The 16,413-nt window shown below is 52.3% G+C and overlaps 1 protein-coding gene and 1 long non-coding RNA gene across 2 annotated transcripts; one reads left to right on the top strand and one right to left on the bottom strand.

Moving 5' to 3' along the window:
- Positions 1-472: 472 nt before the first annotated feature.
- Positions 473-10,205, bottom strand: LOC116275401. Its single transcript, XR_004184489.1, has 4 exons — positions 8,917-10,205; positions 4,080-8,785; positions 2,892-3,127; positions 473-1,645 (listed from the first exon to the last, which is right to left on the bottom strand). It is a non-coding gene; the product is annotated as an uncharacterized LOC116275401 (long non-coding RNA).
- Positions 1,903-2,846, top strand: LOC100997790 (putative uncharacterized protein FLJ45177). Its single transcript, XM_031667578.1, is given in 2 exon segments — positions 1,903-2,376; positions 2,379-2,846. Coding segments are annotated over 2 exon segments (489 nt in total). The 5' UTR covers positions 1,903-2,249; the 3' UTR covers positions 2,741-2,846.
- Positions 10,206-16,413: the final 6,208 nt, after the last annotated feature.

The following is a 16,413-nucleotide window of genomic DNA, read 5'->3' as shown; positions in this document are numbered from 1 at the left end:
AGATGGACGGTGGAAGGAAGGAATGGAAGATGGTGGACTGAAGATGGACCGGTAGATGGAAGGATGGTGGACTGGATGGTATGACTGGATGGTAGTGCGACTGTAGATGCAGTGACTGAAGATGGTAATGGACCGGAAGATGGCATGACTGTAGATGGTAGTGTGACTGAAGATGGTAGTGTGACTAAGGATGGTAGTGTGACTGTAGATGGTAGTGTGACTGTAGATGGTAATGACTGAAGATGGTAGTGTGACTGTAGATGGTAGTGTGACTGAAGATGGTAGTGTGACTGAAGATGGTAGTGTGACTGTAGATGGTAATGTGACTGAAGATGGTGTGGACTCATAGATGTGGACTGGGACAGGAAGGACTGTGGATGGTGGACCGGAAGATGGTGGACTATAGATGAAAGATGGTAGTGGAAGGGACTGGAAGACCTGTAGATGGTGGACTGGTAGTGTGACTGAAGATGGTAGTGTGACTATAGTGCCTCAGGTCTGAGCACCTAACATTTCCACACTAAACAAGGAAGAGGGTTGGCTGCATGAGACTGCAGAATAGAAGTGGAATAGAAAGCTTTTATTTCATCTGGCCAGCCTGCCCTATATCCATGGGGTTATGTTGACATGAACTGGGACTTCCAAGCAGGCCCAATCGCCATAAACCTTAGCAGCTGGGTTTCCTACTGATTTGAACAGCAACTTGGATTTTGTCATTATTTAATTCAAAAGAATAGGAGTGAATTGGGTCGGTCACGTAGGTGTTCTATGTTCTGATGCAGCCTGTCCTGGCGAAACCATCAGTCTGTAACTCTCTCAACACAACTCTGAGATTCAGCGTTGATTGGGTCACTGGGACCAATGGTCACTGATTCCTTTTGCAGCCTGTGATTTTTAGACAGAATGCCTGCTGTACTCTTAGCCTCCTTAAATGTTTAGTAAGATCTCTGTCTAATGCTCTCCTCGTACTAAACCTGGGTTTTCAGTTCTTTCCAGGTCTCTGTGGAAAACTGAAGATTCATGTGCACTTTCAGAAAAGAGGTTCCAAGGAAAAGGGCAGCCATTTAGTTTTCACAAGTCTGGGCAATGAGCGATTTCGAGCTTCCATCCTTGGCTGACATCATGAACACCAGTGCTGCTGGCCTCTATCACAAGAACGGTGGGACTTCGTGCTTAGCCTTCCTGGGGAAGGGCCTGTCCCTGGGTCATGTCCCCACTGACCACAGGAGGAAGAGATGGCGTGAGGATCCTGGGGGGCCTGGCTCTGCGTCCACTCATCTCTGTGTGGATGCCTCCTGTCTCCCGGGTGATAACCGGTCACCCGAATGTGTCCTTGGCATAATTCCTGGCTTCTCCTGCTGCTTGATAACCCCTCTGGCTGCACGGAGCCCAGGACGGAGAAGGAGAGGCCTCATTCTCCCGGGGGGATGCAGGCTGAGACCACCCATTCTCTGGATCAGAGTTTCGTGTGGGAGAGGTCCCTCCAGGGAAGGACAGTGAGCTGATGCTGTGACATTGCTCAGGATGGAGGCCCAGGGCAGACAGCATCACCAGCTGCCACAGGAGTCGGGTTTCCAGAGGGGCTGTGTCACCAGCCCTGGGGACGCCACGTTGATGTGCCTTTTGACACATTCCTGTGGAGTGTCTGAGGGAAAACAGGGCACACGCATTCCTGATAAGATTGCACCAAATGGCCAGGGCGGGGGCTCCCAGCCTCCCTCTGTCTCAGTTGGGGGCAGAGGGGCAGGGACAGCCAGGAGAAGGCCGAGCCAGATGCTGCTGGGTTCCCCCAGGACTCCGCCCCACTGACGTCTTAGTTAAACTTCTTCACCTGAGCCTCTCTTATGGCGTGGTTGAGTCACACATGAGAGGTTTTTTTCTGCCTGGAGGGGCTCTTCTTATGGGAGAACAGGGGCGCGAGATGTGTGGTGTGACTCTCAGGGATGCGTCTGGACTCTATCATGTCTGAGTGTCCCCAGGGCCAGAGCACTGGGGGCAGGAGGCTGTGGTTTATCAAGCACCTTCTGCCAGCTGAGGCCATGACTTTGTGTCCCTCCCTGGAGAAGGCTTTAAGGTCAGCCTCTTCTTCCTTTGGTCCTGAGCTTGCCCTGTCTCCTCCTCATTCCCCATGTCCACATGAAAGGGCAGTGTTCACAGGTGGGTTGGTCTGAGATTGAAATAGCAAGGCCTGGGATTTTCTGTTTGAGTAGCCCCCTCGAGTCAGCCTCAGAGGAGCCCAGACCTCCTGGATGGCTTTCGGTGAGCCTCCCAGTGGGCACGGCACTCGCCACCAGATGCTGCATGGACTCAGCTTCCACATTGCCACGGGTACGGCCTGGTCCTTGCACTACCAGGGGCAAGGAGGGACGCTATGCCTGGTGGGGTGAGTACTGTATCTCAAGACAAAGCAGTTCTCCAGTGTCTGCCCCACTTTTCTATAAACCTGGGAGTCCAGCCCAGTGCATTGGCTGAAAGGAGAGGAGACGCCTCCTGCTCCAACTCAGGGCGCTCTGCGGACCCCACTGCCTGCCCCAACCCTGGTGCTCCGGGAGGCCCCAGTGCCATAGATATGCTTCAGGGGGAGCAACTGGGGCTGTTCCAGAGGACCAAAATGGGCAGAGACCCTAAAGATATCCATAGATTGACCCCTGCTCTCTGTGGTCCCTGCCTGGCTGGCCTCCCCTCTTCACACTCTCCACAGTTCTCATGCAATGCAGCACCTCTAAAAATGCTGTCCTAAAAATGTGTGCTTTGGAACAGCAGCTTCCTCCTCTCCGACCAAGTTCGGGCCCCTTCTACCCTTCAGTGGCTGTAGGCAGTTGGTGAGGGCCCTGGATGGGGTGGGCCGGGGGCAGGGCAGGGCACTGTGGGCTCCGGGCAGACACACCAACCTGTTGTGTTTGGAGATGCACCTGGGAGTGTGCTGACATCTGTGTGGAGGACCACGGGTCTGTTCATCCCCCACTGGCTGCATCCCGGGAGGCTGCAGCATGTACTATTCAGCCCCCACACTGCAGTTATTCTTGTATCTGCCTCGTCGCTGGCCTTGCTGCCCATGACTCCCTCAGGTCAGCCCCACGTCTCTGTCAAACTTTCATCCTCCACAATTCTGCGCAGCCTGTAAATGCTTAAAAAACATTGCAGAACAGGTGAGTCACATTACAGAAAGGAAGCAACCTGGAAAAGCACAGACATTCCCTCCCCTTCTGCACCTGTTAAAGTAAGGGAGGGGCATAAGGGGGGTGGGACCTGCACAAGGTGCAGCTGATGGAAATGTAGTCTTTGGGAAAAGCCCTGGCTCTGAAATGGCAAAGGCCGCGTGCCTGGGAAAAAGAAAAATGTGTCTGATCCAGAGACGGCCGCCCTGCCCCAAAGGCTGTCACGCTGCCATCTAGTTATCTCTTCTGCAGTGACAGAATGGGCTTGACCTAAAAATTCAGTGACAGAAAAATGTCATCTAATGCTGCTTAGCGAAGTCGGGCGGTCAGCGGATGAGGGCAGAAGGCCGCTGGTCTTTGACAGAACTCGTGGACGGCGAAATAACAAAACAGAGTTCAGGCTGCATTGTCAGCAACAGAGACAAACAATTCGTCCAAAATAAACAAGTGAGCTCCCAGCAGAAGCCTGTGAAGTCTCCCGTTCTGCTCAAACCACACACATGTGGCCCGCAGAGGAGCCTGCAGAGGCCCCTGGGGCACTCAAGAGGCGGAGCGTGAGACCCAGGCCACCGGCTGTCCTCCCTGTCAGAACAAAAGGTTCACGGAAAGGGCCAGGAGGACACAGCGAGGGGAACCGAATGCCAACGGCATTTCCGGGATCTTTTGCACCATAGTGTAAACATTTAGAGGAAGCACCACGAGTTTGCTGCCCTGGAAGCCGACGTGCTCCCCAGACACAAGAGGCAGGACTGGAGGCCTCGTCCGACAGCTTGAGAGGCTGTGTTGGGACACATCCAGGAAGGAAGCCTTCAGTGACACAGAATCTGGCTGACTTACACACCCGCTGTCTAAAGACGGGGTGCTGGCTGGTGAACTCGAGCGACTCACGACAGACCCGGAGTGAAAGTCATGGGTCTGTACCTGTGTGGGGTCCTCCATGGCTGGGCTCCCAGAGACTCAGCTGGACTGCACTGTGCATTAGCTGGAAGGAGAGGAGCCACTGTGAGTCCTGGCTCACAGCGCTCTGCCCACCCCAGTGCCCACCCCAATCCTGGTGCTCCAGGGGCCCCTCCATGCCACAGACACACATCAGGGGGTCCACTGGGGCTGTTCCCAAGGACCAGGAGGGACAAATGCCCTAAAGATGCCCATGGTTTGACCCCTGCTCTCTGCAGGCCCTGCCTGGCTGGCCTCCCCTTCTCACACTCTCCACAGTCCTCATGCAACGCAGCACGTCTAAAAAGGCCGTCCTGAAAATGTGCGCTTTGGGGAAGAACAGCTTCCTCCTCTCTGAGTGGAGAGGGCTGGCCCAATGAGGTGTGATTTTCATTGCGGTAAAATGTGCATCACGTAACACTGGGGCCCTTGTCGCCGTTTTTAATTGTACACTTTGGAGGCATTATGTGCGTTCATCGTCACCACCTTCCACCCACAGAGCTTCTTCATCTTCCCAAACGGAAACTCTGCCCTCAGTAAACCCTCCCTCCCCTCCCGCAGCCCCTGGCACCTGCCTTCTCCTTCCTGTCTCCGTGAACCTGTCAACTCTTTGGACTCCACCTAAGTGGAGTTGGGCAGGATTTGTTCTCAGTGACTGGCTCATGTCACTCAGCAGCCGGAAGGCTCATCCGCGCCGCAGCCTGTCCCAGAATCTCCCTCCCTCTAACGCTGGTTAATATCCTGCTGCACAGAAAAATCAAACAGGATGATAGTTTGATACCCAAAATCCACTTGAAAATTGGTAAGAAAATGGGTCTGGCCATGTTTTGCTTATTTTCCCCACAGTCTCTCCTGACCCCGTGTTGCGTCCTAGTGCACAGTGTGCACAAACTCACAGGTTTGTGGAAATGAAACCTTGTATTTCCAGTGTCGGAGGGGAAGGGGCTTCTGGGGGAGGTCCTGAGCCTCCTGCTGCCTGGAAGGTCTTCCAGTGTCAGATCCCCAGCAGGTACTCACCCAGACAAGCGCGTCCCCACCTCCGAGAAGGGGCAGTGTCAGGAGGGGCCCTGGGTCCTGTAGTTCAACCAATCCTGACACTGTCCACCTGGAATGAGTGCCAGACCCACAGGTTGAGGGCTCAGTCCCACGAGAAGGCCCGCACTTCAGGTGCCAATCGCAAGCCCCTGTATCTCTGACCGGCTGGCTCTATGTACATCAGGGTTCCTAAGACCGTCTCCTTGGGTTTGGTTAATTCGCTAGCTCGGCTCACAGAACTCGGGGAAATGCTTGACTTATGTTTACCCCTTTATTGCAAAGGGCACAGATGAACGGGCCAATGAAGCAATGTGTAGGTGAGGGCTGGGGGAGGGGGTGAAGCTTCCCTGCGCTCCGCAGGCGCCACCCTCCACAGGGCCAGCTACCCTGAGGCTCCTCTATCCCAGTCTTCTTGGGTTTTTATGGAGCCTTCATTACAGAGCTGTGATTGATTACATCATTGGCCATGGGTGACCAACTCAGCTTCGGCCCCAGTTGTCCTCCTGGAGATTGGGGTGGGCCTGAACGTTCCCAGTGGTCATACAGGGAGAATGACATGCATGTACACAAGCGACACATGGTGGGTGCCACTTGTACTTCAAATGCATCTACTTGTTTTATTCTCATCACAGCCTCAAGAGGGAGGGCATTATTATTACTATGTCCATGTTACAGCTGAGGCACAGAGAGGTTAAGTCAGTTGCCCAGTGTCACACAGCCAATGAGAAATTCTTCAAATTACAGGCCCAGGGGGTGGTGACCAGGTGAGCAGAGCAGAGAATCCAGGACGGTGGCCAGAGGCAGGAGCAGAGCTGGGGAGCAGGCTTCAAGCTCACATTTCCAGCACCTCTGTGTGTGTGCACGTGTTATGTATGTGTGTGCATGTGTATGTGTGTAATTGTGAGCACACACATGTGTTTGCATATCCATGTGTGTGTGTGCACGCACTACCCCTTTAAATTCCAGGATCTGAACCATGGTGGCTTGGGGGACGGGGATCAGCAGTGGAGGAGGAATCCAACCTATGTGTTGTACATTTTGAAGGAAACTAAGCTTGCAAGATTCAAATGAAACACAGAAGTCCTTTTCTCCTCAAATCCTCATGCTCAGTGTCAGCTGGACTTTGGATAAACTTCAGAGAAGAATTTAAGCTGAAACTTCCACAGTTCCCGAGGTTCCCAATCACTCCTGTTTGTGTGGGAGGCTATTCGTTCTCTGAAGGAGACGTGATTGAAGAGGCTATGGAGGGCCAGGTTGCGGAACCCATCACCAGGCTCCCACGCAGAGGCCATCGCGGCAGCACTTCCCACAAACACAGGCAGGAAACATAGGCTCCCGAGGCTCTGCATGCAGGTCAGAGGGTGCGGGGGAGGAGGGGCCTTGGGATAATAAAGGCCTTTTCCTGAAGCAGCTGCAGGCAAGTGTTTGCATAAATTAGACAGTAGTAGTGAGAATTACAGCAGCATGCCCTTCAGAATCTAACAGCTTCCCTTATTTTGAACAAACAAGAATGCTGGTAAAGGCTATTTTCTCTGCCTTTCTGTACAGTGCTCAGTCAGGCAGTCTGAGCCGGCCTGATCTTCTCTCAGAAACACACACACATGTGTACAGACATGCACACATACACACACATGTCTACATGCACACAGAAGTATGCACATGTGCATACATGTAAACACAGGAAGACATTTGTGCACACAAGCACGCAATACACACATGCCTGTGCACACACGTATGCAAATATGCAAACACATGTGCTCACAAGTACGCACATATGCATGCGCACACATGTACATAACACGTGCACACACACAGAGGTGCTGGAAGTGTGAGCTTGAAGCCTGCTCCCCAGCTCTGCTCCAGCCTCTGGCCACCGTCCTGGATTCTCTGCTCTCCTCGCGTGGTCACCTTCCCCTGGGCCTGTTCCCCAGTTTCTATCTGGGCTTCTCTTCTTCACATAGACTCTAGAATCAATCTGCACCCTGAGAGCAAGTTACTCCTGACTCCATGTCAGTGGCCATTTCCCAGGTTCCGGTTTGTCTGAGACACGTCTGTTTGGGCACACTGTGACCTCATGATTGTATTCACAAGAGCCTGGTGGTATCTGTGGGCCACATTATCCCTGTCTGAAAGGCACGGCTAGATTCCTAGAGACGTCTTCCCTGTAATGGTGTGGTAGGCATGGTTCTAGAATCCGGGCACATGGACTGTCCTCTCCGGAGACTGGAAAGGGGTCCCATGGCAACAGGTTGTACATCATGGCAGTGTGTGAAGTACCTGGCTTTAAGCTCATTCAAAAAGGGGATGGCCCCATGTAAAGGGAGATCAGCTGGCAACCTCAGTGCTCCCTGAAATGTTAGTCACTGACTCCAGAAAGGGATGGGCAGGGACCCGAGGGAGAAGTGTTGACTTCGTCACAGCCGCTCTTCCTTGGTTGTTACCAAACATGGCAAACGCCTGGCATGACTCTCCCACAGGCCTGGCAGGAGTCACTGATGTATTTCACTCCACATTTTCCACGCCAGTCAGGGCTAGGGCAATCTCTGACTCTCTTTTCATTCTCACATCTGACGTGCTCCCGGAGACACTCAGCCCTCAGCGTCCTGCACCTGCCAGCTCTAGAGATAACGTGCGTTTCCAGCAGAGGTCACGCTGGAGGATTCACCGGCCACAGGAGGGAGGCGGATGTTTGCCGCATTCCAGGGCAGCGTCACTCCGTGGAGCTCCAGTTCAGACCGAAGGTTCAGGCGTGACTAGGAGGAGCCTCCCCGTCTGCCACACACAAGCCATCCAGGCGCAACCTTTTATCTTCATATGGGACTCGGCTTCTCAGCTTTGCAGAGCCCCCATAACATTGCTAAGAGAGTCAGTGCCAGGATTTTGGTTTCAAGGCCAGGATTTTGGTGCAGTTGAGCCTTCATAACCTCACCAGGTTTTTTCTTTTGGTTCACGTTTCACAACTTTCATAGAATATTTTAACTATTCCATACAAAGTGAAAACAGTGCGTTCAGTTACAAATGTGTTCTAAGATTAGGCTGAGCACTCTCCACAGGCCTGGTCAGTGTGGACACGGTGTTCCTGGCTGCCAGAGAGCGCTGTCACCCACTTGGAAACCCCACCCACCAGCTGCCAACCAGTCACTCACACCCAGGACCTTCAGACGGAAGAATGGTGGGTACAAGGCCATGGGATAAGTGCATCCCATGGGGTCTGCTATTGAGGAGGCTGCTGAGACGTGGCCCTGAGAAGTGAGTGCCCCGAGTGAGGAAAAGCCTCTGGCCTCCTCAGGTATTGTAAACGGTCTTCGACTCGACAGAGGCAGACGGCGCAGCAGCAGGATCGGACACTCTTGGCTTGAATGTGGATCAAACCCAGGCCCGAGTCCTGCCACATAGCCTGGGTGAGCACGACTTGCTTCATCACCTGTGTGTTTCTTTTCTTTCTTTGTTTAAATCTGTCTGATATACAGAAAGGAGAAGCAGGAGCTTATTTATAAAATGCAACAAGGAAGGAAAAGCTTGGAGTGAGATGAAGCAGAAGAACATAGCAGGGACAACCTAGAGGCCCACCGTGAGTAGAAATGTGCACATCGGAGGGACGTTCACACACAGCATGCGCTGGCCGCTGGGTTGGTTCTGCTAACATTTCTCAGCACCTGCACAGAAAGGGGAATGGTGAAGTATCCCATTTACGGTATCAGTGCCGTAAAAACAAATCTCTCGTGCCAGGAATTTTTAGTTGTTCCCGGTTAGGAGGACAGAAGAGGCTTCCCTGAGGTTTTCTCACCTGGAGGTATGACTGTTACTCCCCTCAAGGCCTTGGGAGAAGCAACAGTTGGTGAAGTGTCGAGCACGGCACCTTGGAAAATGGCGATCCATGGAAATTGGCATCCTTTTCCCCTCGTATTACTCCTAGGGAACCTGACCAATGAGGAGGTTAAAGTTCACAGAAATTAACCAGTCACCAGCCTGAGGCGGAATCCAGAATGGCTCCAGAGCCTCTGCCTCTCCCCCAGGCTCCACTATGATGGCGGCACCAAAACGGGCACCAGCAAAAGCATCACTGACACCATGAGGTCACCCTGCCGGTGAGGGACACTCTCAAAGCACACTCATCTAAAGGAACCAGTGTCTTAGAGTACACAGGTCAATAAGAAAGCACTAAAGAGTCTGGCTTGGTCCATTTTGTGCTGCCGTTATAGAACAGCACAGACTCGGTCATTGATAAATAAGAATGTATTTGGTTCATGGTTCTGGAGCCTGGGAAGTCCAAGGGTATGGTACTATGGTGCTAGCCTTGGATCAGTCATCTGGTGAGGGCCTTCTTGTTGCACCAGCCTGTGGTGGAAAGTAGAAAAGCAAGAGAGCCCATGGGGCTGAGAAAAAGTGGGAGCTGGATGTATTCTTTTATTAGTAGTTCTTTCCCGAAATAACAGCATTAACCCTTCCTCTTAATACTGTTGAATGGCCTTTAAATTTCAGTGTGAGCTTTGGAAAGCAGAATTTAAGCCACAGCAGAGGTCAAGTGTCCATGTAGGCAGCACTTACCTGAATGGACATTTTTTACCATCCAGACTGGGCTTGAGAATCAATTCAGGGCCCCTCTCCCGAAGAGAAAGGGGAGAAGGTAGAGAGGAAGCCCCGCAGGATTCCTGCTGTCTGGACCTCACCATCTCCTAGAGACGCGCACCTCCATTTGCAGGAGCATGAAGGTGAGTCACTATGACAATCCAAGACAGAGAAAGGGTTGCAAGGTGTAAACTACCTCCAATACGTGAAGGCCAACAAACTACTCCACCTCAGTCTGAAGGTAACGGAGACTCGGAATAACCCAGCCCAGAAGGGGAAAGGAGACTTCAAAGTGCCATCCCCCAAAATAGGTGCAAATGAAATGCAGACTCAGAATCAAGTTTTAGGGAAACACACCACCTGTGCCAGCTGAATGTCTATAAATTGCATGCAATGTTTTCAAATCAGTCATCTGGCCGTTGAATGCTCTAATGAGAATTTATAATAATTCAGTAAAGGCAACCTTTGAGGTGAGGAGGAAAAACAAGTCTGTGGTTTTATGTTTTTTTTTTTGAGACGGAGTCCTCGGTTTGCCGCTTCCAGGCTGGAGTACAGTGGCCGGATCTCAGCTCACTGCAAGCCCGGCCTGTTCACGCCTTTATCTCCTGCCCAGCCTCCCGAGGCTGGGATTCAGAAGTCACACTGGCCTGGTTATTTTTTTTTGTATTTTAGTAGAGATTTGGGTCACCCGGTTAGCCAGGATGGTCTCTGACTCCTGGACTCTGTGATCCACTGCATCTCGGCCTCTAAAGTGCTGGGATTACAGGCTTGGAGCGCACCGACCCGGCAAGTCTGTGGCTTGAAAGAACTGAAGAAGCAGGCATGAAATTTGAATTAGACTTGGTGTCAAGAGATTTATAAAGTGCCTACTGTGTGTCAAGGACTCATAAGTAGGCCAGGCATGGTGGCTTTATGCCTGTAATTCCAGCACTTCGGGAGCATGCGCAGGTGATCACCTGAGGTCAGGACGAGACCAGCCCCAACACGGTTCCTGCCCTGGCCAAAACACAAAAATTACTGGTCATGGTGTTGTGTGTGTGCATCTCAATGCAGCACCGAGATAGTGTAAAGGTGATGGATGGATGGACTGGGTGGTGGATGGAGGAATACGCAGACGGCGCGTGCAGGCGACGAGGCAGGTTGCGGGTCCAGGCTGACGAGACCAGCACGCCTGATGGAAACGGTGGTGACGGACGGTGCAGGCCGTGCAGTCCAGGTCGACGGAGGTGGCACGCCCGCCCGCAGGGTCCAGGTGGCGGACGGATGGGTGGCGGTCCAGTGTCGACGGATTTGCACAGGCCGATGACGTGAGATGGTGGTGGCCAGGTCCAGGTGGCCTGATTTGACGTGTCAGGCGGACGGATAGTGGCGGGCCAGGTGGCTCAGGGACTGACGGATTTGTGTCAGGGTGGAATGGATGGAAGGGTGGATGGAATGGAAGGATGGAATGGATGGACGACCGTGCCTGACGGAGACGGCGTCGATGGCGGCGGTAATTGAGACGCAGGTCGATGGACAGGGAACCAGGGTGGATGGAAGGAACATGGAAGGATGGATGGATGGATGGAATGGATGGATGGATCAGGTGGACAGGAATGGAGGTGGAAGATGGAATAGGGTGGAAACCATGGAAGGGATGGCCCAGGGACCGGACGGAGATCCAGTGTGGGGGCTTCTTCAGTGGGAAGGTGTGGCCAGCTCTGCGGCACTTGCTTGGCCTCTGGACACACTCATTTCCATGAACACACACCACCATCTCTGATCTCACACACACACACCATTTCCATCAACACACACACACCATCTCCATCAACACACACACACACACACAGAGACATACACACAACACACACAACACACACCACCTCCATCAACACACACACACAGAGACACGCACAATACACACTATCTGCATGAGCACACACACAACACACACCATCTGCATGAACACACACACACACACATCTCCATCACCACAACACACCATCGCCACTAACACACTCGTGGCTCTGAGCTCAGCTCCTCTGCACCTTCTGTCCGCCTTCCGTCTCCTTCCCTCAGGCAAAGGACAGGGGCTGGTCTGTCTGTCCTGTGGAGTCGCACGCCTTCCTTAGGGGACTCCTGTGAGCCACTGTGCACAGCACGCGGCCCCCACGGTGGCCCCGCAGAGCCTCAGTCCGTCCCTTCCCCTCTGGGAGAGGCTGCAGGTTTCCAGAGCCTGGGGGGCCTGGCAGGCAGGGCCGGTGTGAGCTGCTGCGTGTTGAAGGCTGCTGGAGGAGTGGCAGCCACAGAGGCCCGCGCTCCAGCAGCCGGCACCGTCCCCAGGTTCCCGAGGGCAGAGTCACTGCCGCCGGTGCCACCCAGAACCCAGGCGGGCTCACGGGGCAGCGAGCAGGGACAGCTCAGGTAACACGGGCGGGGGCATCTCCCTGGGCACCTCTGATGCCCATCAGGGGATGGCCTGGGGTGCACCTCGCTGGCGGGCGGCCTGAGCACTAAACAAGAATGGGAAAGTGCCCAGCCAGTGCCTGGGAGGCCCTCCTGGTGCCTCAGTTTACCCCTTCACGCATCCTCACCAGCCACCTGAGATGGGCAGGGGAGGGGCTCTGCCGGGTGTGGCTCCTCCTGGGGATCAGGATCTCAGCCCCGCGAGGCCCCGCGCCAGGAGGCCGGCAGAGAGCGCGGCGAGGGAGTGGGTCCTTTTCTCCAAGCCGGGAGGCATCGAGGTCCTGACAGTGGGTGCAGGAGTCGCGCGGTGGTTCTCCGGCTCCAGAGAGCGCAATGGCAAACGCAGCCTCCCGCAGCTGCCTCCCCAGGTCCGGGCTGGGAGGTCTGAGGGGTCCCGGGAGCGGCGTGGCCAGTGAGGCCTCTGGAGCTTCCAATCTCAGGTTGAGAAGCAGCGCCATGAAACACGTTGAAGAGTTCAGGGATCGCGACTGCACCGCCCGTCAGTCACCACCTGCAGGCCCCGCACTTGCGCCAGTGATCGTGACCGTGGGGAAGGCCCAGATTTGCCGTGTGTCGGCTCTGTGGCCTGAACGATGCGTCCTACAGATGGAGATGCCTCGCCTCTTCCTTCAGGCCCCTGCCCTCCCCAGCGTCCGCTTTTCAGCTCTGAAGTTGTAAAATGTCTCTTCTCACCCTTCAGGCCACTGCCTTCCACGGCCTCTGCTTTTCAGCTCTGAAGGTGCATTTTTCCTGCACACACAGGCCACCATCGTCTGGAGCTTTTCGGGTAAATGAAATAAAAAATCATGCTGGGTTAATAACACTTTGGGTGAAAATTCTGAGATATGACGGGGTTACTTCTGCAGCTCACACACCAGCCCTGAGGGCGAGTCCAAAAGGCAGTTTCAAAAGTGCCGGAAGCCCGGAGCGCGGTTGGTGTGAGCGAGCGCCTCCGAGGCTGCTGAGTCCGGAGAACGCCCATTAAAGAAACACTGGAAATCTGTGGATCAACAATCACAGGAATAAGGCTCTTTTCCAAAACTTCAACCTTGTTTCTAGGCAGCCGGTGACCCTCCCAGCCTCCAGGCACGCCATGAAAAGTGAAATGTTTCTGGCTCTGAAGGACTTCCGAAGCAAGACAAGGGCCCCTTCGCCCCAAGATGCTGGGAACTTGGATGGGATTAGTCCCCGGCTGATACTAGAAAATGCATTTTTAGATCAGGAGGAGAGTGTGTGGGAGGAGGTGGGAGGGAGGGTTGGGCGCTGGAGCAGTGCTGGTAAATGTTTAACAACTGGCTCTCCAGAAAAAAAAAAAAAGCACCTATGAGAATACGTGTTATAAATCTTTGATAGAAAGGAGGCAAGTTGTGCAACTTCCAAATAGAAAGCCACCTATGACACTCACTGCACACTCCGAGCAGCCAGCACCTGCCCACAGGTCATTTTGGTGGTTTTTGCCCAGCTTTCACATCTGCAGACAGTCTCTGGGTGCAATCCTCCCATGGTGTGGTAACCGGGCTACTTTCAACCTGCTCACTTTTCTCCATGCGTTCATTGTTAAGCTGATATGATCTCCTAAATGGTTCCTCATATCACCTCATACACACTTTATTGATTAAATGAAAACTGTCAGTTTCAGCACTACCAACTGTGAGTGGCCCACTTTAGCTTCTTGTGTAGTTGCAGGGGTGGGAACAGTCCTTAATTCTGCATTTTCTCACCATGGCTGTGACTAACCAGTTTGAAAAATTCCCCAGAAGTTACTAATTGGCTCTTAGGAGCTGGTGCAAGCAGGATCCAGCACATCCTGGGATGGGTGGCCAGGCCGGGACCAGCGCTGTTATAGAATGCCCTGGTCTATTTAGGGTTGCCCCATTAGAAATTGATTTTGGAATTTTCTGGACTCCTTTGATCTTGGAGATGACATCACCGATGTCCAGGAGATGAGGAGCATGTTGGGTAAAGTGCACATTTCAGGAAGTTGGATGGATTTAGGACATCAGAAAAAGATTGACCTTATGGTTCCCTTTCTAGTTTAACTCTTCACAATTTTTAACTGAAAGGGCCTTCTTACGATTTAGAAAGAGAATGGACCCATCGGGGGCCCCTTTGACCCGGTATGAATTGTTCAGCTCATTTAATAAATATTCATATTGGAACTAACTCCTCTGGCATTCGCTTTAATCTTTCTCTATTAAAAAGAATTCCACAGCACTCAGAGAAGAGAGAGGAATTTAAATATTTCTTTTTCCACACAACCCAAATTCATCTGACTAGCATGCTGTTTCACAAGTTTAGAATACGCCTGGAGCCCACATGCAGTTATTTTAAGCCGCTGGCTTCTCTTTCTTTGTAAAATCCCTGTCTGGACCCACTATTACCCACCTTCACCAGTTCTAACTGGGCAGGTCTCAGGTAGCCACAGTTCACCTTTTGACTTTTTGTTATTATAGAATCAGTCAGTTTTGAAATCTGGTTCATTTGGAATGCATAGATATTTGTCACCTTGCTTTCTGTTAACAGATGAACAAAGTTTCCAATGAATTAATGGAATGAGAAATAGAAATATCGATATAAGCATTATTTTATGTATATTACTTATATATTATTTTACAAGGTTTATATATAAATATATATGTGTGTGTATTCCGGTACGGGTTAATGCAGGCAATATCAGAATACATATGCGCACCGACATGAAACCAACGGATGATGCAGCATGCATGCGGCATGTATACCGCATACGCATGCCGCATGTGCAAGATAAACGAACATACGCGCATTACGTACTGCGATGCGGGCGCATTACGCATACAAGCATCCGGCATTGACATTAAACGAACATACGCGGCGCATACGCACGCATTTCGCGTGGCACACGCACAAGATAAACGATACCACTGTTCAGGCATATTAAACGAACGATGCAGATAAAACGAATCGACGGTAAAAGCACACGCACGCATTACGCATGCGCATGCACGTACGCATTACGAACGATACGCACGTTAATACGCAACGCGCATTACGTACGTGCGCGCATTGCCTTATGCGCACATAAACCGTGAACGCACGTTACGCGACACGCGCATACGCAAGACATCAAACCGACCGCAAGGCATCGCACGCACACGCAGCACGCATTACTGCAAGACATTAAACCGACGCGCGGCAAGCATTACGCGTGTATATGTGTGTATATATAAATGAACACGTGTCCATATGTATGAACATGTGTGTATATGTATGTGTGTATATATAAATGAATATATATAAGTGTGTGTGTATGAGTGTGTGTGTGTGTGTGTATCTACACTTCAGCTTGATTGCCAAGCTGCTCTGCCATCCTGTCAACCTCATCATGCAGGAGCAAGAAGAGGACATGTCCTCCCAGGGCACTGAGCCCCTTCACAGACTAGCTCTAAAGCAGTGATTGAACACAGGCCTAAGGAGAGGAGCAAGGAGCCTGGCCCCAGTCCTCAGGCCATGTATCAATCAGGATTGAGTTTGGCTGCAAGTGGCCATTGCACACACACGCGCACACACACACACACACACCCCACTGTCTTAAAACCACAGGGCAGCAGCCTGGGACTGCGATTCAGCTTCAGGGTACGGGCTCCTTTGTCTCACTGCTGGGTCAACCTCAATGGCTTCCAGCTTTCAGTCTGAAATGGCAGCCCAAGCTGGGGCCTGCACTCTGGCACTGCAGCCAGAAGAAGGGAGGTAAGCCCTGCGAGCCACTCTTGAGGACACCCCTGCACAGTGGTCCCCCTGTATCCTCGGGGCGTCCGTTCCAAGACCCCCTGTGGCCTCCTGACACAGCCATACTCCCAGACCCACTTGCTGTCTATCAGAACACGCTTCCGTGCATGTCTTCCACCCACAAATTCAATGCCTTTTTTTAACTTAACTAAGCACTCACCATGCACTGCTGCTGTAACTTTGCATTCTGAGATGCAACAGCAAAACCAACACAAATTTCTTTTCCTTTATAGTTTCACTGATAGGAGATTCATTCCTACTGTAGATCTTAGTAGCCTCAGCATACGATTCTTTCCTTTGCTTATTGAGAACTGACATCTTTTCACTTTATGGCTTCTTCTTCTTGGCAGAACCAAATGGCCAGTCCCTTGCAGACACTACTGAGTGAACCAGGAGTGACCTGAACAATGGGAGACTTGAACTGGGAGACTTTGACAGTAGATCTGATAACCAAGGTGACTACAAAGTGACTCATGGGCAGGGAATGTCCACAGTGTGGATC

The sequence above is a fragment of the Papio anubis genome, chromosome 6 (assembly GCF_008728515.1).
Source record: "Papio anubis isolate 15944 chromosome 6, Panubis1.0, whole genome shotgun sequence".
NCBI lineage: Eukaryota > Metazoa > Chordata > Mammalia > Primates > Cercopithecidae > Papio > Papio anubis.
This window is presented reverse-complemented; position numbering and strand designations above follow the sequence as displayed.